The sequence below is a fragment of the Coffea eugenioides genome, chromosome 10, assembly GCF_003713205.1.
Source record: "Coffea eugenioides isolate CCC68of chromosome 10, Ceug_1.0, whole genome shotgun sequence".
NCBI lineage: Eukaryota > Viridiplantae > Streptophyta > Magnoliopsida > Gentianales > Rubiaceae > Coffea > Coffea eugenioides.
In genome coordinates this window covers 2,655,414-2,677,627 of record NC_040044.1, presented here as the reverse complement: position 1 = coordinate 2,677,627, position 22,214 = coordinate 2,655,414, and the positions used below count along the sequence as shown (strand labels likewise).

General features: G+C 37.0%; 3 protein-coding genes across 5 annotated transcripts; 2 read left to right on the top strand and 1 right to left on the bottom strand.

Moving 5' to 3' along the window:
* Positions 1-1,284: 1,284 nt before the first annotated feature.
* LOC113749391 (probable 1-acyl-sn-glycerol-3-phosphate acyltransferase 5) lies at positions 1,285-5,192 on the top strand. 3 transcript variants are annotated; one of them, XM_027293116.1, is made up of 4 exons: positions 1,285-1,388; positions 3,674-3,994; positions 4,371-4,501; positions 4,630-5,192. In XM_027293116.1, the coding sequence occupies exons 2-4, from the start codon at positions 3,759-3,761 to the stop codon at positions 5,070-5,072; spliced, it is 810 nt and encodes a 269-aa protein (XP_027148917.1). In that variant the 5' UTR covers positions 1,285-1,388; positions 3,674-3,758; the 3' UTR covers positions 5,073-5,192. The 3 variants fall into 3 exon arrangements, with proteins under 3 accessions (XP_027148917.1, XP_027148916.1, XP_027148914.1); XM_027293115.1 differs by having other exon boundaries at positions 3,403-3,994; XM_027293113.1 differs by having other exon boundaries at positions 3,322-3,994.
* A 2,942-nt stretch (positions 5,193-8,134) lies between these two features.
* Positions 8,135-9,468, top strand: LOC113749895 (pathogenesis-related protein 5-like). Its single transcript, XM_027293771.1, has 2 exons — positions 8,135-8,227; positions 8,749-9,468. Exons 1-2 carry the CDS (start codon positions 8,176-8,178, stop codon positions 9,438-9,440), a joined length of 744 nt encoding a protein of 247 aa, XP_027149572.1. The 5' UTR covers positions 8,135-8,175; the 3' UTR covers positions 9,441-9,468.
* A 1,947-nt stretch (positions 9,469-11,415) lies between these two features.
* Positions 11,416-21,563, bottom strand: LOC113749759. The gene is made up of 17 exons (XM_027293596.1): positions 21,006-21,563; positions 19,675-20,031; positions 19,429-19,569; positions 19,034-19,166; positions 18,817-18,930; positions 18,643-18,716; positions 18,487-18,561; positions 17,331-17,423; positions 17,134-17,194; positions 16,487-16,819; positions 14,650-14,776; positions 14,465-14,564; positions 13,654-13,723; positions 13,393-13,545; positions 13,186-13,281; positions 12,478-12,797; positions 11,416-11,879 (listed from the first exon to the last, which is right to left on the bottom strand). The coding sequence occupies exons 1-17, from the start codon at positions 21,096-21,098 to the stop codon at positions 11,697-11,699; spliced, it is 2,523 nt and encodes an 840-aa protein (XP_027149397.1). The 5' UTR covers positions 21,099-21,563; the 3' UTR covers positions 11,416-11,696.
* Positions 21,564-22,214: the final 651 nt, after the last annotated feature.

The following is a 22,214-nucleotide window of genomic DNA, read 5'->3' as shown; positions in this document are numbered from 1 at the left end:
AGAAAAATAATGATGATGAACTGCAGCCGATGCGAAAGACGAGGACGTCCACCCAAATTTATTTTACTTCTTGAAGGCAATAGTCATACTTGGAATCATAGAGTTTGAATGATCAATTGGAATAATAATTGTAAGATTTGTTGTTTTGAAGTCCCAAAGACGACAAAACGACTCTGTACCTACGATATGCTTCATGATTTTTTGGGCAAGCATAATATTGAGTTCCAGGATCTGTCTCTCAAAGCAGAAAATACCTGTTACACCAGTTATCCTATCCGCGTGTCGATAAACAAAAGTTTGGCCTCGTTCTCAATTGCTTTTTTTTTTTTTTTTAAAGTGTAGGTGGCAGGTTTCTCACTTATGCTCCTTCTCCTCCGGTATCCAACCTACCCCCGATTCTCGATTGGTTTGATTGTACAATAGTCATATTAAAAAATCAGAATAAAAAAAGTACTAATATAAGTGTTTCTGATTTGCTGCCTTTCTTGAGCCTTAAAAAAGCCCAAATTATAATCAAAAAGAGGTTAAAAATATAAAAAATTATCTTTTTTCAAAATGAGAATCTAAAATCAGTTGCCAATGAGGCCTTCATCATGTTTTTGGAAGGGAAAAGAAAGGAATTGAAGGACCAAATTACCAAGATAGTCGTAATTCATGCTCAATTGTTTGGTGATACGTGATAAATAAATAAGGTATGTTGAAAAGCAAAATTGAGAATAACCATTTTGAAATTACGAGAAAATGGTAGAAAGAGGGACAGGACACTCACCCCCCCCCCCCCTTCTTCTACACTTTGCTAACAGATTGCTTTTATAACCATTGTAAATACATGACACATATGTATGTGTGTATGTAAATGTATGTATAATTAAATTTAAATAGACATTAATCCTTGATTTTGTAGTCTATCGTCTTTTAAGGAAAGCACATTCTATCGGATTCGATTATTGGAAGTTGGAACAAGCTTTCATCAAACTTTAATAGTATAAAGCATTAGAATCGGGGAAGGCGTTACTTGAGATCCACTTTAGTGAAAAAACTACTACTAAGTTCCTTTTGGATTACATACTACTACTAATAATCAAGCAAAAATCGCACCCTTAATATGCCGGCCAATCAGTCTCTGACCACTCAAATTTGTTCTTCCAATCATTGACTTCTAACTGCAACAGCCAATGGTATCAATTAAAAATCTAGACCTCATCACACCAGATAGTTTCTCTAACGTTTTCCAAGATTTAACATCGGCCCTTACTTGCATAGGCAGAATAGGAATAGACAACTCTCTGTTACATTAGAAGTCTCGAGAGATTCAGGAGAAGCCTTCTTAGCTTCATCTTCAACAATCTTCACACATCAAATCCTCTTTGCCGTTATCTTCTTCTTAGGTAAATTCCTTCTTTTAAGCTTATACATGTCTATGTGTATAATGCAGCATGTAGTTGTATAGATAGACTTCTTCCCTTTGTGTCTTTCTTGAATTCTTCAATGCATATACTGCTGTCTTATTTTCTCCTCTGTCAATGGAATAAATGGATGCCAGCACTGTAATTAAATGACTTGAGAAGCCGAATAGAGAATTTACTGATGTCTATAATCTCGATTACTGGTGGGCTTTTTTTCTTTTGTAAGATTCCAGGGGTTTGGTAGAAATTAGATTGGTGACAATTTGATTTGAGGTCTTAACTTTAGAACTTCAGAACTTCAGATATCAGATACAGAACTGAATACGGCAACATTTTCCCGGAGAAACCCTGTAAATTAAAGAAAAGGTCAAACTTGAATTTGATATGCTCAATTCTTTGTCCTTATCGAAATCTGTAGTAGCAATAATACTTGTCTGCATTGTTTCTTGGACGGCTGAATGTTTTGGAATTATGCTCGATTGGAACTAGTAATGGATGGAAATCTGTGGATCAATAATGATTATGTCCTACATTTGTTAAAGAAGAGCTCCAAATCGATTGTAATACAAGCGTTCCTGGGTCCAACTAATTAGAGTCGCTTGTCCTCACATGCTATTGGTGGCCTCAGTGATCTGGATTTTAATCTGAGTTTAAGAAAATAATTACCTGCTCATGATAATTTTGGGGAATGGTGAACCTGAAGGATGGGAAAAACGAATGACAATTCTTTGTGAAGGCTCATATCTAGAGGCAAAGCATGAAGATTAGTCTTTTAGATCAAAATTTAGGCTCATTAGGTACCAAGCCTGTGACAAGAAGTAAAATTTGTCAGACAAAATTGTATTAAAGGACATGCACCTTTTGTTTGTTATAGCAGATGCATGTATAGGGCTTTAGGAAAATTGTGATTGCCTACTCATTTGAAACAATAATGGAAAATGACAGGAGAAAATAGCAAGTGTTATGCTTCATGCAATGAAAATATTGTTATGCAAAAAAAGGGATAGACAGAGAGTATTTATTTCTCATTTGGTAATTGGCTCTGTGGAAGAATCTTAATATTTGTTTACTGAATTTGATGGACCAAAGGGCTAAAATTGAGCATGTGAAAGTGGAGAACCATCGGTGTCACAAAATAGCCAATTCAGAAGTTTTTCATCTAAAATGGTTAGCACATACTTGTGATTTTCAGATACAGTCTGAGCTGGAAAGACTATTCATTTTGTATTGTGATCAAATTTAGTGGAAAATCATAGCGGATGAGAGTTTATCAATACTTCTGATGAAATTTGGCCGTAAACTCTCTTTAGCTTGTTGGATTGAATGAGCATGTTAATCTAAATCATATAAAAGAACATGCAGAAGATTCCATGATATTGAGTATCATGCTGTATGGCAAAGATTATATCATCTCTAGTTTGGATGATATTCATGTTGTCTGAATAACTTGTGGGCACAATTCACTTCATGTCGTTTTCGGGAAAGCAATTTGTCTGGAAGATTATTTGTGATAATGTATGACAAAGATAACATGTGAAACTCAAGAAGCTGAATACACATAATTATTCTCATCACAGAAGTAAATCAGTCCTGAAAATTAGTATAAGAATTAGAGAAAGTGTAGGCTTACTCCATTTATTCTGCAACTTGATTGTGATTTCTTTTTATGTCCACATTATCAAGAGAAGTCAGTTACCCCATCATTGAACATCCCTGACATCGGCTTCTTAAGATTATTAACCTAGATAGTGATATCCATGCCGAATGAAAGTGGCATTTTTAGTTCATGCATGCCTCGATAGCCACACAAAGTATTCTGATACTGTGGTGTAACAGGAGCTCTCTTATCTTCATTGGAACAGGTGGTAACATTTGACTACTTCCTAAATTTTCTATTTCATCATTTTTGCCGCAGATTTAAGCTCCATGATTCATACTTTTGCTGTGCCTACTGGTGAACTAATTGGCCACCTCATCCTTATTTTGCATTTATCAGCTAAGTAATTGGAGAGTTTGAAGCTGACAGGACATATGGATATTCGCCAGGACCCCAACTCTACCAATCAATTGACCCCTCTGAGGATTATCAGGGGTTTAGCATGCTTAGTGGTTTTTATTTCCACTGCATTCATGTTTCTGGTGTACTTTGTACCAGTATGCGTTGGGATCTTACGCCTTTTGAATGTGCATTATAGCAGGAAAACTGTATCTTACCTTTTTGGTCTTTGGCTTGGTCTATGGCCATTCTTCTTTGAAAAAATAAACAGGACGAAAGTGATTTTTTCTGGAGAGACTGCTCCAGAAGGGGAGCGTGTTTTGCTTATTGCAAATCACAGAACAGAGGTTGATTGGATGTATCCATGGGACCTAGCACTGCGGAAAGGGTGCTTGGGACACATCAAATATGTACTCAAGAGCAGCTTGATGAAACTGCCAATTTTTGGCTGGGGATTTCGCATGTTAGAGTTCATTCCAGTGGAGAGAAAATGGGAATTTGACGAACCAATAATGCATCAAATGTTTTCATCTTTTACGGACCGTCGGGATCCATTGTGGCTAATTGTCTTCCCTGAAGGCACTGATTTTACGTAATGACTTATCATCTTTCTCCTCCGTAATCGATGATTTAGGTTCATCTGACAGATCAATATTAGTATCATCCTTTTCTCCATGCTTTTTTATTTTATTTTTCTTGTATCTTTGTAGAATTTAGAAAATGTTTATTTATATTATTATAGGCATCGCTCATTAGCAGTACCTATATTATTGCTCATCATTTGTCTAAAATTTTCTGGTCTTTAGGAATTAATGAAGGATTTTTCATTGAATATAAAACAAAACATTCACTATTTGGTAGGTAATTTGCATGTAGCAGGGCATTGCTCTATGTTTGTCTGTAAGAGACCTAAGCTGTCATCGTAGTTCATCTAATTTTTACTAGTACACGGCTTTCTTCTTGTCCAGTGAGCAGAAGTGTAAGAAAAGTCAAAAATTTGCCGCTGAAAATGGCTTGCCGGTGTTGAGTAATGTGCTGCTTCCAAAGACGAAGGGATTCCATGCTTGTTTGGAGACCTTGAGGCTCTCCTTGGATGCAGGTATTTCTTTGTCCTCGTCAAACTTTGCTCAGTGTCTGTGATCCTTAAGTATGCAATGATTGGCCGTGTCTTTTGAAGTGTTACTGATTTTTAGCTGTTCTGAGCACTTGTTGACCTGCCCAATGCAGTTTATGATCTGACTATTGCCTACAAGCACCGATGCCCTACTTTCTTGGACAATGTTTTCGGTGTTGAACCTTCTGAAGTACATATTCATGTCAGGCGCATTCCTATTAGGGAGATACCACCATCTGAAAAGGATGTAACAGCATGGTTGATGGACACATTTCAGTTGAAAGATCAGCTACTCTCTGATTTCATTGCTAACGGTCATTTCCCTCATGAGGGAACCGAAGAAGAGCTTTCTACACTGAAATGCCTCATTAATTTTGCCGCAGTAATTGTTATCACTGGCACATTTACATATCTTACTTTTTTCTCATCCATTTGGTTTAAAGTCTATGTTGCTCTAGTCTGTACATATGTTGCTTTTGCTACTTATTTCAGTATTAGACCATTTACAGCTCTTGATTTTGCTAAAAGATTGTCAAGGCACAAGAAAGTTGCCTAGACTAAATTTTCACTGCAAAAGCAGTACCTTTAGCAGCCAGTATCATGGTAACTCTTGATAGCTTTTCCGTTCACTAAATTGCAAACTTGTCACTGACAATGCAGAGTTTTCTTCGTTTCACATGACCGTCTTATTGGTGGCCCGGTTTGATTTTTGAAGTATTTTTGGACTTAGTCGCAGATTAAGATGCTGATGTTTTCAGGCCAGACCATAGCTGCCGACATTTATTCTTAACAGTTGTCCTGGAATTGTTTAGATGAATATTGTGATCAAACTTTTTTCTTTTCTCTTTTTGCACATGAAACCGGGGGCTGAATATCCAGTGATACCAAGTAAAAATTGTTATTTATGGGATAAAACATTAAAAATGGGTCCTCACATGGTATCTGTCATTAAAAATGAGTCCTCACATGATTGTTTCATCTACCCAAGAGAATAGCCCAAAAGATTAGGGCGCTGTAGCTTAACAATCATCGAACCCCAAAGCCTGCCTCTGGCCCAATGAAATTAGCTTGATTTAATCCTCATTTTCCTGACACCAGCTATGATCTATCCGCGTAAGGAGGACGAATTCTCCCGGCATCTATTTTTCCATTTACAAAAACTTGAACTCGAAACCTCACTCACTTAAGGGAAATCGAACTTCTTGCCATTGGTGAAATTTTAATTTTTGCAAGTGAACTAAACATCAGGCCCATCTCTTATCCTGTGCCTAAAGTAAAAGAACCCTTGAAACATGCTAATATAAGGGGAAAAAAAAAAGGAAGGAAAAATTCATTTTATACCAAGTAAAAAAATCTTTGCCCATATGATTTGGTGGTTTGACTTATTAACCATTTCACTCTTGTCGCAAAACAAGAGTTGATTCCTTGTCACGCATCCAGTTTGGATAAACGGAAGAACTGTAGCAGAAAGGACCTAATACAGGATAAGAGATGGCCAATCAAACATTCTTTGCATGTCTTTGGTTTCTGTGGTTCTACGCTTTGCGGATGAGAATTTTTCTATTACATCTTTGTTTTGTCAAACCTAACTCAATAACTAAACAATGGAAAGGGAAAGGGAACCTAACCTCAACAGGCCATGTAAGAAATACAAGATCCAACTAAGACGCTACATGTTTTCCTTTTTGCCAACGAACCACAGAAGAACTACTTGTCGTTTCAACAATGACAATTTTGTCACAAGTAGCCATTGACAATTTATTAAGGCTCCGTGGTCTGCCTCAATTTTGCTTTGTCTAAAAGTAGTTGGTTCATTTTCTCGATCCCTTGGAGGAAGGGGAGGCAGATACTACTCAAGGATAATTGCACTGCATTGTTAAAAAAGAAAAAAAAAACATTGGGATTATTGAACTTTAATTGTAGCAAAACGTTTTTACACGTGAAATGTTGAGATAGCAAGCTGATCCAAGAACGCAACTGAAACGCGGATTCGCATCAGCATTAATCTTAAAGGCGTGAAGTCAATATTTGTGGGACTCCTTAATCTGTTGGGTTGACTCATTAATATGTTGGGTTGGGCGAACTAATGATTGAGAGTGGTTTTTTTGACTCTTTGAGTTGTGGTACCGGCGAACTGCTTTGAAGCAATAATAATTAATAACTGGGTGGGTAATGGGTATGGGTTGCTAGCCCGCAGGCTGAGGAACTTCTTCTATTCGTCTTGGTTCTGAGCGTCTCAATATTAAAAGATGAAATGCAAAGAGTTTTACTTTCACAAGTTTTATACCAAAATGTATGTGTACACTATTATTATTCTGTACAGTGCCAAACGCGAAATCTTTGCGTGACAAGTTGCACACAAATCAAAATGGAAATCTTTGCATGATCCTTGTCATTATTTACTCGTTTTGAATTCAAGAAATCCAAACTGCAGCTCTCAGAAAGGGCGTCCAACCCACAACAACGGCTTCTTTCCATGCAAAGATCACTTCATTAGATCTTTAACATTGTCAAGATAGACTATGCCTTTTTTGTTAGTTTAATCATCCATCATGTTATTATGACAATTAATGCCTTTTTGTTAATTCGATCATATCAATCATCCATGGTCATTCACAAATAAGTCATGTGACATGCTTTTTGACCGTTTCTAATCAGAAAATAAAATTTAGGAAAATGGCAAGACAGATGATGCATTCGATAAAATTGAAATGTAAAATCTAAAATTTGAAGTCTGAATTCATTGAATCACTTAATTGTTAAGTACTAAATTTGATACCTTTGAATTATATCACGTTAAGTGATAAATGAATACTTTATCAGTTATTTTTTGGAGCAAATTTTGTCCAAGAAATTCAGTGCAACTTAATTAATTAATTCAAATATTCTATTTTTTGTTATCAAACGCGTTTGAAAATATTAAAATCTGAATTGATTAAATTTAAGTGGGTTATCAAACAGGACCAAAGTTGGATATTAATTTTTTTTTTACTATTTATTGAAACCTCAATATAGTTTCCAAAACACCATGCTAATCCTCTTCCTCCCCCCCCCCCCCCCCTCTCTTTTTCTTCTCTCACAATCCAATTTAGTTTTTTCTTAGAAAGGAAGGGAGACGGGGGAATTAGTTCTGTAAGTTGCAAAAAAAGATTACTTTAATTTGCAGTTTTGTGTTAGATGGTACGTACCAAGCATTATTAAAATAATGATATCGCAACAATTCTTGACTGATATATGCATTAATTATATCGCAATTCTTGAATGATACGTGCATGAAATTCGGCTCTGAACCAGAAGAAATTGAAACATCTTAATTACACACACACTAGGATGCGGTTATTAAATCCTCCAGATATCATGTTGGCGAACCAATTTTGACGGGCATTGCCTATTCTTGCAATCTTGCTTAAATGGTATCCACCAACATTAATTAAACGGTATCCACCAACATTAATTAATTAATCAGAAAATGGCCACAAACATAAGGAAATGGGGAAAGTGGGGTCTAAACGTGTAATCTAGGGAGGTGACCATTTTTCGTATTTATAAAAGGGCAACTTTCTAAGTTTACGTTCACGATCCCAACTATACACTAACCAACCACATCAAGAATTCTCTCGCTTCTTCTCTCTTTTCCGGTCTCCTGCTACAGCTAACCAATGGCTGGTTCCCTAAACTTGGCTCTTCTGCTTCTGCATCTTCTCGCATTAGGTAACTTCTCCACTGCAAATCTTTCATCTGTATAGGGTGCCAAATTTGTTGCCAGTGTAACTAATTTACTTTTCTTGATATGCTCAGAATAAGGCAAAGATTATGTTCCATTATTGTGGTCTTTTCTTTCAATTGTACCGTTGTTTCACAAAGATGAATTCAATCATTGTTCAAGAAACGAAATTGGTTAAATGGTTGTCATTGAACTTGTCTTCAATGGCTACATTTCCGTGCCTTCGCGGTCTACTGCCATTTTACCAATCATTTACTGGGCTTCCAAACAAACAACATAGACTTCCTCTGGGTGTCCAATAAAATTACAACTGCTCCGAAATTGGATTAGAATTAGAATGGAAGAGAGTTGCAACTCCAGTGAAATAGTACTATTCATTTTCATTTCTAATAGAGCCCAAAGACGTCAAGATTGCAGACAGAAACCGCACGTTTTTTTAGAATGTATGCACTAAAACTTAGAGGATAAACCATCATGGATCGATGGGTGATTGATCTCACATTTGCAGGAACCATGACTAGTATTGTTTCAGCAACAGTTTTCACGCTCCAAAACAGTTGCAGCCACACGGTCTGGCCGGGGACCCTCTCCGGCAATGGGGCGGCAATTCTGGGGGACGGTGGTTTTGCATTGTCCCCCGGTGCAACCATCCAACTCCCAGCCCCAGCTGGCTGGTCCGGCCGTTTCTGGGCCCGTACCGGGTGCAACTTCGACGACTCCGGGCACGGCAGCTGCTCCACAGGAGACTGCGGTGGACTGAAATGCACTGGCGGTGGTGTACCACCGGTAACCCTGGCAGAATTCACCATCGCCAACGGAGACAATGCCAAGGACTTTTACGACGTCAGCCTCGTAGACGGGTACAATGTAGGCCTCGGCATCAGGCCGTCCGGTGGCTTGGGTGACTGTAACTATTCCGGCTGCGTGGCGGACCTCAACCAAAACTGCCCCAAGGAGTTGCAGGTCACGGACTCAGACAAGGTGGTGGTCGCATGCAAGAGTGCATGCGACGCTTTTAACACTCCTCAGTATTGCTGCACCGGCGATCACTCGACGCCGGAGACTTGCCCGCCAACTAATTACTCAAGGAAGTTTAAGGAAGCCTGTCCTGCTGCTTATAGTTATGCATACGATGATGCTTCAAGTACATTCACTTGTGCAGGTTCCGACTACCTGATCACATTCTGTCCCACCGGATAGACTAGATTAGATGAAATATATGCTTGAAATAGTCATACAGACTTGATCATTGTAGGATTTTGATTCAAATCTTTCATGAATAAATTATTAATTTATCGAGGGTATTTATGATTCAAAAAATACTCATTTAATTAGCTTATAAAGTTTTATTTTATTTTATTTTATAAAAATATGAATTGTTCTATTAATTGAAAGAGGCTAAAAGTTTATAGAATGTAAACCAATCCATAAACTGATATATTAAACTAATTAATAGATGTCCACTTTCATTTCATTTTATTGAATGCATAGAATGAATCAGATTAACAATATATTATGTATATAAATAACAACGAAATTTTCTCATAATAAATAGATACAAAATCTTCTTACATATCTCATTGTTAAATTATGGCTTGCCATTTAAAAGGTGTTAACTAACAAAATGCAGATCCAAGGTGGATTAATAAAATGCAGTGGGTTTCTAGGAAAACAAACAACAGTGGATTCATATTTTAGGGAAATATGATATGTAATTTTACTGAATTATTAATTTATAATATGAATGAGATCAAAGAGTTATGTAAGATTTTCAAAAAAAAAAATATATTAATTTAGCTCATCGCCCAATTCAAGATCCAAAAAAATTATTATTTAATAGAGGTTATTAATTTATAGAGGATTTATTGTAGTTAATGATATATCATGGGACATTATCATAGTATTTGAATTGCGATGATAGTTGATCAATTAATGACATGAGACTTGATTTTCGTAATAAAGTATTTCAAGAACAATGATGATATGTTTTGAAGGTTTTACTGGTTCTTCATAGTTAAAATGATATATATATATATATGGCCTATTTTCATAGGTATTTTATGTTATGGGTTGGATCATTTAATTTTCATGGTATTGTTGATCAATTAATCAAATATGGGTTGGATCATTTCAAGGCTATGTTATGTTTTTAATTATAACCTATTTTTTCTTATACACGAATAATTTGAAAATTATATTATATGTTTGGTTTCTGTTGGCATTCTATTAGTATATGTAAATACGTGCATGATGCAATTACAACATTACAAGCCAAATATTGAACTTTGACAGATTGCTTGGAAGATAAAGTGAATGAATTCAAGTACGATTATTGTTAGTTCTAAAATTCCAGTGGTGGAAAATTCAAGAGTGATGTGAGTTCTGTTCAGTTTTAATTTGGTACAAAGATTGAGAAAGGAATGGGAGAATTGGAGACTAGTATGATCATCAATTCACACTAATTAGTTGAACTAAACACAGAGAAGTTGGGTTCAAGAATTCTCTTTTCTCCTTTGGTTTGTGACTAATATGCCTCATCGCCGCCTGCAAACTAAATTCAAGAATTCTCTTTTCTCCGTTGGTTGGTGACTAATGTGCCTTATCGCCTGTGTCGTGACTATAATATAATGATGTTTTGCCTCCGAAAAAATTATATATCAAATGGACTGAGACAGGCTTTCTGGCTGCTTATCTACTCATGTACCCTACAATCTGGCTGCCATGGCCTTTTCTGTTTCTCGATTTAAAAGAAAGGGATGGAAAGTGGGTGGTAAAGTCAATCACATGAATCAATGCTGGATTCAATTGATGCATTTTGCCTCAAATTCCAGATTCCGAATTATTAGTACAAGCTCATCATTCCTCCAGAGTCCGATTCCAGTCTTCATTCATGCCTCATAGACCAGAAGAGTCCAGTAATATGCAATATGCCATGCAATGCCTTCTTTTTTCTTTTTCTTTTTTTTCCTCCTCTTATTTTGATACAAAGATACTACTGACTTCGAAAAGAGAATATTAATATTAAACGACAAACTAAACCAAGAAAATGAGAATATTAATATTAAACGACACACGGGAAGCTGCTTCTCACCAGGGCCTTAGGCCCGGAAGCGCTCTGTGTTTACTCGTTATAAAATCCTCTCATTCTCTCCATCTATTCATCTCTGTTCTTTCATTTTTTTCTTTACCATACATTGTAAATTTCTCTCTACATTAGGCTTTCATCTTCGAAAGCTGAATATCTCGATTCCCACCCGTTCCTTTTAAACCAATACTGGGCTGGGAGAAGAAGAATCTATTCTAGTGCAAGGGCTACTCATGGCATCTATTCCTACAGCTAGGAGAAAATTAAGAAAGAAATTACAGGCCCAAAAAGAAAAATCCTACATCAACCTACAAATGTACATGCTTTTTCTTAAGGGAACTTTCCTGGAAAACCAGCAACGCACGGAGCTGTCAAAACCATGAATCTAATTCACCCCAACCTGTGCAAAGACCTTCTCCCTCTTCTTCATTGCTGAATAGGGTTTGGTCAGCGCAATCAAGTGATGCTCCACAAGCCATGTTATACGATTGGCATGCTGAATGGCAGACACGTAGTCTGTTGTCTCCATCCTTGTCACATTTCTGAATAGATATCTGGTACAAACAGTAATCCAAGAATGAATAAAATGTTCAATAGACAGAAGCCATTGTAAACTTTTGGCATCACGATATCAACAAACCTTTCTGGAAGCTATAAAATTTTCTACATGAAATACACAAAACCCCAAGTTATTAAGGATTCATGCCAGTCGGTCAATTCTCAATCACACTTTAGTTTGACCTCAATCAAGCTCAGATAGTTGTACAGGCAAAAATTCTTTGGTAGTCCATGCTCTTATCATATACTGAGTCAATTAATTCACAAGCAAACTTTGACCTGCAATGACACTACAGTACAATGTGGAAATGCAATTTGGTTGTCTTTCTTAGTGTAACAGGAAGCTGATGACACCTCATATTTTTCTAACTTTCGCAACTAGGACCTTCAAGAAACAAAGAAGTGTTTGTCGGGCCCAATGAAATTTCAATTCATTACCATTCAGAGACACTAAAGGCATTCCCTGTCTCATGCTTCATGTATGTGGTAAGAGACATACTCAAAACAAACGGCAAATAGCATCATTGTCAAGATCATACCATATTTTATCACCGCACAATAGAATGTCCAAGATCAATAGATGAAGAAACTCACCCAGCAAGCTAGTCGTTTAGCAGCACCATCACAGTCCTTGCCTCTAAAATAGTTTAAGAATTTCCTAGGCCCGCCTGGAAATAACCGGTGGTAGTTTGGCATCACAACTACTTCTTCAAGCTGCTGCAAGATGCTCAATTCACTAGGAGCACAATGTTGACTGCCTGCATCTTTCTTTAGCACATCTTGGCAAACTGAGAGACTTGGGAGAAGCGTGGAGCTGTTCTGGCAAGTGTAGCCAGCATAGTCAGAGCATCGGAACTCACAAATGCCATTATCACAGACGCCACCATGAAGGCTGCATTGTTCATCACAAGTAGCTGCATTTCCCCCAGACAATGTTACATAGAGATGAGAAAGAGGGACAATCACAAAAATTTACCAAGAGACGTAGTATTGCAATGAGAGGAAAGGCAACAAAAGGCAACATAATGCACTAAAAGGAGCATTTATCTTTTTTTGCATTCCATGTCCCATAAATGTGCTTGAATGCAATCAGCCAGGAAAAATGAATAATGAAGTAGAGTGATTAGGACACATACTATGGCACGTTGGCACCTGGTTATTCACTCACTCACATCATTTCATATCCCCCACAAATAACTAATACACATTCAGCGAAGTTTGGTAACATGGTAGTGCCACATTTTAATTCATCATTGAGGTTGGAGTTACAAGAAGAAAAGTATTCTAGGAACAATAGAGTACCTGTAGAACAGTCGATGCCAGTATATCCATTTTCACATTCACAAACACCATGAGAAAGGCACTCCCCACAGCTGCTACAATTGTTAGGGCACAAACCTGAAATAGAAGTTTCATTTAAAGGTCTAAAAGGCAGATCACGAAAACTTTCCAACAGTGTACTAATTTTGTTAGAGACAGCAGAGAAGACAAAGAGATCAGGAAGCTCACGTTTGCCACAGTCATCTCCTTCAAAACCTAGAAAGCAATGACATCTTCCATTAACACAATCTCCATTAAAATTGCATGAATTGGGACATTGACCAGACACAGGTTCTGGATCTATATCACAGAGTTCATGGAAAGCTGGGCAGATGAGTTCGCCTACAATTTTAATGGAAAGTTAGTAATGTAGCAGAGTTCAAATTTTAAAGAGAGATTATAAAGACTAGAAAAGAGCTGGTCGTCAGCCACATAAAGATGTCAAGTTACCATTAAAGCCAGGAAACTGAATGGGCCCACCACCTTCAGGGCATACCTTCCAAATACCATCCACAGCAACCTAAGAAAAGTTTCATAATCTCATTAGCAAAATGGTATTTAAAAATAGGGGTACAGAAAAGAATGGTTAATATACCCTCAATTACATTGCAAGGCGTAGGAAGGACCTAAAATACCAACATACTCTTTCTGGGAAAAATTAATACTATACCACTATTATTACCACGTAGGAGAGGGCATCTAGAAGTCTTAAGAATTATGACACGTCTCTGACTCATATTTTCCATGTTTCACTTTGTAAGTAGGAAGTTTTGAAACAATCCATCAATGCATAAGCACTGTACACTTTAGCCAGATTCTAGCAGTCAGAAAGGTTCCAAACCCCTATCCACCTCCCTGGCCTCCCCTTACCCCTAAATAACAAAAGAAGTCAAGAGAACCCACCAAGGGTAGAAAGAAACAAGAAGAAAAAACTAATGAAACAAAATGAAGGATGAGATAGAAGTCAGAACAGAGAAAGGCATCCAGCCTATGATGAGAAATGATAGCATCTCCAGATGATGAACTGCACCCCCTTTTTTCTTTCATCATGTTGCTAAATGTCAGTCTACTTAAGGGGTAGTTTTATTGCATAACATACTTCAGAGACCTTTTCCCCTGTTACTGCCTAAGCCTCCAAAACTATCACATGGGTATCAACTTTTAAGTCAACAGAAATCAGAACATAAAAGAATCCACCATTTCAAGAAAAGCAATGGGAACAAGTCAAGAAGAATCACCATCTTTAAGCTGTAAAATATACCTCCAGAGAATTGTTTACACATCGGTGCTGGTAACAACCATTTCCCTGAGTCATAGAACCACGTACAAACCCAGTACGAACTAATGACGACGCCATGCACCTGTATATTTTCATGAAGAAAAGTCATTCACAATCACTATTTATTTCTACGCTACAGCCATAAATTAAGAAAATTACAAACTCACCTTGAGTTACTTCCCCGTACTTCACCCAACATTCTGTCAGGAGCACGAGCACTATTAGTATCTGTACATGATCCATCTGAATATGCTACAAAATAAGTGCAATAATCTGCCAATGGTGACTGACCACCTGCAATTACACGAGAGGAGGAAAGTCAAAACAACTGTGAGATATGTCCACAACACCAGACATACAGAAAGAAGGAAAACAACTGACTACTTTGAACTTAAAATCCAATCTTCAAGGTCACGAAAAGGCCATATTTATATTCTTAAATAACCAGAAGTTTTGTCTTCAGAAGATTATATTAATTCCAAAAACAAAAAATGAGGTAAACAGAAACGCTTAATACCAAACCAAATGCTTCCATTCCACCAGATCTACAGCAGAGTACACCTTAACAGACCAAATCCCATTTCCTAGGTATAGTAAGACGTAAGAACGGTATAGCGCTCTAAAATTGCAGAAACTGTTTTCAGCTTTGAGTACCTCAGAAGATTATAAGACTAGTTAATTAGGTTTCCGACCCCAGTTCTTTATACCTCACACCCATCCATTTTTATAGAAACATTACCAGTGCAAATTCAGTCGAAACAATACTATTTCCTAAGAGGGAGATAAGAAGCGATAAAAAACTCCCCACATTCACAGAATGAACTGTGTCTGCCACTAAAAGATATGCAGGGTTACACAAGGGAAATGGATAAGCAAGGGACAACTTAGATGGGTTAATACGTAGTGCATGCGAGCATTCGGTTTTAATGGTTATTCTTAGAGGTGGCAAAATGGGCGGGATGGGCGGGATTTGCTTGGGTTTAAGATGGAACCGAGTCATATGGGTTTGGGCCCAACCTTACCCATATGTGTTTTGGGACTAACTTGGGCGGGATCACTTTGGGATGGGTTTAGATTGATCCCGCCCAATACCCAAATATATTTTCTATATATAATTTTTCCTTTAATTCATTTTTTATTTTTTATATAACTTTAATATTTTTGATTTATTAAATTTCTTTTAGTTTTATTAAATAAACATGCAAGTGCTTTATACTTAGGATTCCCACCAAAAATTGGATTAACAAATAAAGGAAAAGATAGATATAATACAGCTATATTCCAACATATATCAAGATGGCCAAGGCACTTAAGGTGTTGAATATTTATCCTCATTATTGTCCAAGGATGACAGGTCTAAACTGACTGAAATGCTGGAAATTCTTGTGGATAATGACTTGGAAGACTGCTAGATTATATTCGCTAGTATGACTATAAAAATTGTTAAAGATAATTTTTGAATCTAAGACTCTGTTTGGATTGGCTATATTTTCAAAAAACAAATTTTTCAAATACAATGTTACAGTAATATACAATAACTCAAAAAATATATCATCCATATTAGTATATCAAATATTTAAAAAAAAAATTATAGTAAAAATTTTTCATATACATTGCGACAATAAAATATTTCAAAAACACCCCAAAAAATAGCTAATCCAAACAGAGCAGCCCAATGGGTACCCAAGTATTTTCCAAAATTTCCCATCAATTAATGGGTACAATTGGGATTTGTCCCATTTTAAACCCAATATCAAATTCCAGTACCCATCCCGCCCAAAGTCCCTATGGGCATGGGTAACCCATTGGGACTTGGGACAAATTGCCACCTCTAGTTATTCTTCAGCCCTTTTAGACACTATTTATAACTAATCATGTGTAGTTACCTTTTACATCAGCCCTGGGTTGTGTCAGAAAGTTTAAATTTGCCGAAGGATAGAGTTGATTCAACATTGTAGCATATTCCAAGAGTGACAGAGATGAAATCCATAAAGAAAATCTCACCTTTGTTAGCCTGTGGGAAATAGCGAGCCCATTGTGGAAGATCTCCACTGTAGTTTAGAATTGGGCAGTAACCTTCTGCCTCTCTGTTATATGTACAACCAGATGACTGGGTTGTATTACAACGATATGCACCTTTCCAGAAGTTGCAAGGTGAGGTAACAAAGTCAGTTCCTTGGTTGCGGCCCCAATCAAGCCGGTCAGCCATACTATAATTAGCTTGGTACCATCCACTATCTTCAAGTAAAGCAAGAGTCATTTTTGAAACAACTGATTTGGTATCTACTGATCCTGTCATAATTTCATTCATCAAAAGCCTTTTCTCCCAGTGCGAACCTGCAGCAAATTATTCAGTTTACCCAAAATTAGAAAAGACTATGTTGATGCCAAAAGACATGCTTCTAATGCCCAAGCAACTACTTCAGGAAATTATTTACTACTTTAGAAATACTGTAGATTTCTTCTTTTCAAAGTGAACAAATCACACAACGACAATGCCCACGCAACCAAGCGCTACACAAGATTAAGTATTTCAAAACCAGAGTTCATCCTGGAGACTGCTTCAATGATGATTCGAGCCACTTTCCTAATTCATCACTAAAACTAAATAAGAAATATGACACATAGGAGGAAGAAAAAGAATAACGGACCTGATGTGCCACGTCCACCACCATCTTCCAGCTCTAAGCCAGTGAAATTCTCAGAGAATGCCTGCCAGAGAAACCCAACAAGGATATGTGGACTATGTTCCGTATTTTTTTAAAGAGATGTTTTATTGTTTCAGAAACAAAAATAAAAACATGTTTCTTTGCAAAGGACACTTCAAAGTAAGAGAATCATCAAGTACCCCGTAATGAAATCGTGAATGCATGACAACTCGAGGAAGCACAACACGCGTGACTACTCGTCCAAGCTTTTCATCACTGACTTGCTCGGTAACCTACAATTCCATTAACAGTCAATTTGTATCCCCAGAAAAAATTTTCAAATGCAAGCAAACAAGTGTCCCTGTAATCTTTGTTATTTTCTAAAAGAAAAGGTGGAAAGAGGAAAAATCAACAGAAGACAAGCATCTGAATTTCTAACAGAACATGGGAAAGCTTACATCAGTTTAATATGATACACAAGTCCACAGGAGTACCATCCTCTATGTAATGTAGATTTCCACATGAATTTCTTGAATGATTTTTATGCATAAGTGTGAGTGATTCAATACTGCCAATGCTGTCTAGGTTTTCTGTATGAGCCAAATTTTGAACTGTAGAAACATTTAGAGTTGTAACTAGGTAATCGGAAGGCATTCTCCTAATTTTAGAATCTGACTTAGAAACTTCTGAGAACAATATATCATTTAAAAAGTTTTGCTTAATCATATATGCTGATTTCGAGGTGCTGGAAATATAAATTAAAACAAGAACTGCTGCTGTAAAATTATCGGTTCAACACAAAATGCACTACAGGAAAGACAAACCGTCAAACTGTCCATGCGCTCATCAGAACCATACAAAGAATTAGGCAATTCAATTACTTCAAAACTTTGCAGATGAAAGAATACTCTCTAAATCATAAGATCCTAAAGGATTATCTCAAACTAGAGTGCATAACCTTTGTTCTCAAATGCACACAGGCACACAATTCTACATGCGAGTTTTCCAGGATGTGTAATTGAATACAGATTAAATACATTCTTCACGAACAATTCACATTTTAGACGGAGTTATAAGAACATGGTTAGCAGCATCCAAGGACTGTCGTGAAAATCACAGAGCAGGATACAGGAATCCTTCGTCTTGGTTTCCCACCATGATTCACGTGTATTATTTGTAAATATGAGTTCTTTTTCCCATAACTATGAGAAAATAATATTCCAGTTCCAGCACAAGGACAACGAGTAATATTAGCATTCTAGTAGCAAAAAGGACATAGAAGACAAAAAAAGGAACTGACAATCCACAGAGTTCTAACAATATCTTCTAGATGTAATATCATAGTAATGTAATTACCTGACTTCTCCTTCTTTTCCTCTCATCACGAAAATGTGCAAAGGCATGTGGATCAAATCCAAGCACGTGCATCACCTTCGCACACCAAAACTTCAGTTAGCTCAATCAACAGATGAGTCCGAGTCCTCTATATTGTAAAGCTAAAAATCAGCTCACCTCATGTATCAGAGTGGCTGAAAGCAAAGTTTCCGCTTCTGCAGTCAGATGACGTGGAGCAACATTAACGTGCCCTGCAGAGAGGAGCAATTTCGGTAATTGGACTCCACATTTCGAACATACAAAAAATTAAGATGTCGCTCCACAAGAAGCTACGTTCAATTAAGCAATTACCAGCGACAGCACGTCCCCATTGATCACGTTCACATGCCACTGCCCACGCCAAGGTGTTGCCAGTTGTAGGTCTCGTAGTCACCAAGAGAACTAGATCCGCCTCAGCAACACCCTCTGCAATATCAATAGCTCAATAACAATCCCAGCAAAAATGAGGAAAACATGACACACAATAAAGGACAAAGATGCTTATTATAGATATTCATGATAAAGATACCTTCTATATATTGCCTTGGCAGTTGTACACCTCCATCTTGTCCGCATGCAGAATATCCGCTCAACCGCAAGTTTCCTTTTACAGGTTCAACAGCCAAGGCTCTTTTGAACCAGTCAGCTGTCTGCCCCAAAGCCTGAAACATGTCATATTAGTTAATTAGCTTTCCTTTATTGCTAAGAATGCAACAATTGCCCACAATCCACCCTTCCAAATACACAGAACTTTCAGGGCAATAAACGCTTTTGCAAGTATACAATTACAAGTTCACCCAAATACCAGTTAATCCTCTGATATACCAAATCTCCTTGCTTTTAAACTGTTTGTGGCATAACAATTATATGCAGATATCTGCTGAAGTTCCAAACATTTTAGCATAAGAATGATTAGAGCAATACCTTGCGGAGGCGGTCTTTCTTGTCCTCTGCAGCTATGTCTTCTAAGGTGCAGTTATACCAGCAGTCACCATAAACTGGAGGATCCCCATGTGGATTACAAGAAGGTTCCCCAGAAAAAGAAGCTCCTGGTGGCTCTCCAAGCTGAATAGGTGAATCAGACAGCACAAATGGCAAGCATTGGTGTAAGCCATTACCCATGTATACTTTCGATCAAATTAGAAATAACCCATAATAGCTAACACTTGCCTTTACAATGTCACCAACATTTTGACAATCTCTATCAGATGAGTGCCCAACTGCATCATAATTTAGATAAATTCTTATGGGAAGCTTTACATCCTTCTGTTGCCCAGAAGACTCAGAGATTCCCAGCAATGCCCTTCCCCTATGGTGGAGTGGCTTTGACATACCAGGCTCTGCATAGACCTGTGGAGTCACAGAATACACCTGACGCCCAGGTCGCTCGCGTTGTTCAACTATCCGATCATGAATGCAAGAATGTGAAATAATATATTCATCCCCCTTCTCCAAGCCTTGCCTCTCCAATGGGCGTTCTTGCAATGTTGCATAAACAGCCTCTAAACACACAAATGTCAAGAAAACCTACACAACATGACAATGAGATTTAATCTAAGATGCACATGGAAAAAAAGTACAAGGAGTAGTAGGTTAGTTTCTAGTCGTTAATGACATGAGTTTTAATAGAAAAACCCGAATCATGCTTCAAACAAGTTGAGAGTAAAAGGTCAAAAAGAAAACTTTAAAGTATCAAACAAAAAGAAAGCGACGCCCAAGGACTGCAGGCATATGATAATGAACTTTATACCAGATTAAAGGAGCAATCATTTTGCGTGGAGTATATCTTCTGCTAATTGAAAGAGAATCAAGCTTGTAAAGCCCAGGCTTTAAACAACTTACTCAGAAAACCGAGAAAAACATTCAGGTAACAAACGATAAAACCCCATGACTGCAGATATATAGTAGTGAAGTTTATACCAGATTAAAGGAGCGATCTTTGCACGCCATACTTCTTCTAGTGAAGCTCAGAACAAAACCAATCAATACTTAAACCATACAACTGCAGGCAGGCATATAAGTTTTGTTCTATCCTACTATAATTCAAGCCAGAAAAGAAACCACTTTTTTCTCCCACAAATTTTCAGTAAAAAAGGAGTCATCTTTTGTTAACATATCCCTCAAACTAAATTAGGAAACAATAGTTTACACAACGTAAAAAGAAAAGGAAAGTAAAGAAGAGACCTGAAAGGGAAAATTACCAAAAACAAAGAGGTTGTGCAGAGGAAAAAAGATCTCAAATCAATTAACCAAATTTCCCCTACAACAAAACCTTTCATTATATAGAAAAAGAACCCATGATTTATTCAAGCTTTTCTCCCTTTAAAAACCCCAAATTTGTCGACTTCAAATCCAACATTTTCTAGCAGCCAAACAGCCCGTAAAACTCAACATTCCAACTCTCTTAGCTCATTCCCTTTGACATTTTCCCAAAAGGGTGTATTGGTCGAGCATACAAGAAAAAAAATACTAAAGATTCAAAAGAAACAGTGGAAGATTACCTTGAAGAAAATGAAAGCAAGCTGATAATTAGTCGAAAAAGTCGGATGTAAATTTACACAAGCACACCCACTACACCGAAATCTTAGCTCCATAAAAATAACACTGCCCGAACTAAATCCGGTTCCATCAAATCTCCGGCAACATTCCGATCGGCGCTAACCCACCAAAAAACTTCAACCCTCTCCGCATTATCAATTTCCAGTGACACTTCCCAATGTCCCAGAATAAATTAACCAAACAATACGGTCTTTCAATTAGAAAAGCAGGTAAAACAGAAAGAATCGAGCTCCCCCGTGATATTTTCCGATGACCCAGAAAGGCCAAAAAGAAAGAACACGTGGATTGGAACTCGACAGCGGCTTCTTCTACTTTGCTTTTCAGTGTCGAAAATCTAAGAAATTGTGATGTGGGATTTGAGCAGTAGAGTGTTGGGATAAAAATAGAAATGAAAATTGAAACTTAATAGATATTGCAAAGGTTCTCTCTCCAGCCTTTCTTCCCAGTCCCTACTAGTGCTACCACCATTCTTCCGCTGCAAAAGAAAAAATACTCCACAATAATGGGTGGGTTGGAGTGGGGTGGGTAGAGTTAGATAGTACTTGGGTCAATTTCTTGGTTTTATTGGATTAAAGAAGTTCCTACTATTTTTTTTTCAACTTTCCTTTTTTTTAATGTTTTAAGCTACAATTAAGCCATGATGGTTACACAACATATATCTTAATCTTTAATTCGTTTGTTTACGTGATAACAATTTTTTTCTTTTCTTTTCTTTTTTTGTCAACAAATAAACATTTTCTTCATTTGCCTTCCTATACTGCACTAACTTTTGCTTTGTATTGGCGGTACGGCGAGTTGCAGCGTTTGACTTGACATTTTGGGTATTGAATATAATAATCCATGTGGTGGAATAATTATTAAACGAATATTTTGTTTAATAATTTCAATTTAATTGCTGACCCTTTCTAAACTGTTTGTTCAGTATAAGATGTTTATCTATCGAGATAAGCAATTGTAACAAGAAGAGCATATCATCTACCAATACTTCCTAGGTAACGATAATGACCTAGTCAGTAAATATTCGTTTTGTTTTATACTCGTATAATACATATTTGCATGTATAATTTTTTTTTAAAAAAAATTATATTTCATATATTTCTAAAATAGTACTTTGAAAAATATTCATACTTTTCACGTCAGTAACCTTACTA

Bases quoted from the DNA above. Each gene is read 5' to 3' on its own strand.
- LOC113749759 (XM_027293596.1), bottom strand. From the start codon at position 21,098: ATGGAGCTAAGATTTCGGTGTAGTGGGTGTGCTTGTGTAAATTTACAT. The intron at 20,032-21,005 runs GTAATCTTCCAC...CATGTTGTGTAG, and splicing joins TTGCTTTCATTTTCTTCAAG to GTTTTCTTGACATTTGTGTG. The intron at 19,570-19,674 runs GCAAGTGTTAGC...TCACCTATTCAG, and splicing joins ATGTTGGTGACATTGTAAAG to CTTGGAGAGCCACCAGGAGC.
- LOC113749391 (XM_027293115.1), top strand. From the start codon at position 3,438: ATGGATATTCGCCAGGACCCCAACTCTACCAATCAATTGACCCCTCTG. The intron at 3,995-4,370 runs GTAATGACTTAT...CTTCTTGTCCAG, and splicing joins CCTGAAGGCACTGATTTTAC to TGAGCAGAAGTGTAAGAAAA. The intron at 4,502-4,629 runs GTATTTCTTTGT...TGCCCAATGCAG, and splicing joins GAGGCTCTCCTTGGATGCAG to TTTATGATCTGACTATTGCC.
- LOC113749895 (XM_027293771.1), top strand. From the start codon at position 8,176: ATGGCTGGTTCCCTAAACTTGGCTCTTCTGCTTCTGCATCTTCTCGCA. The intron at 8,228-8,748 runs GTAACTTCTCCA...TCACATTTGCAG, and splicing joins TCTGCATCTTCTCGCATTAG to GAACCATGACTAGTATTGTT.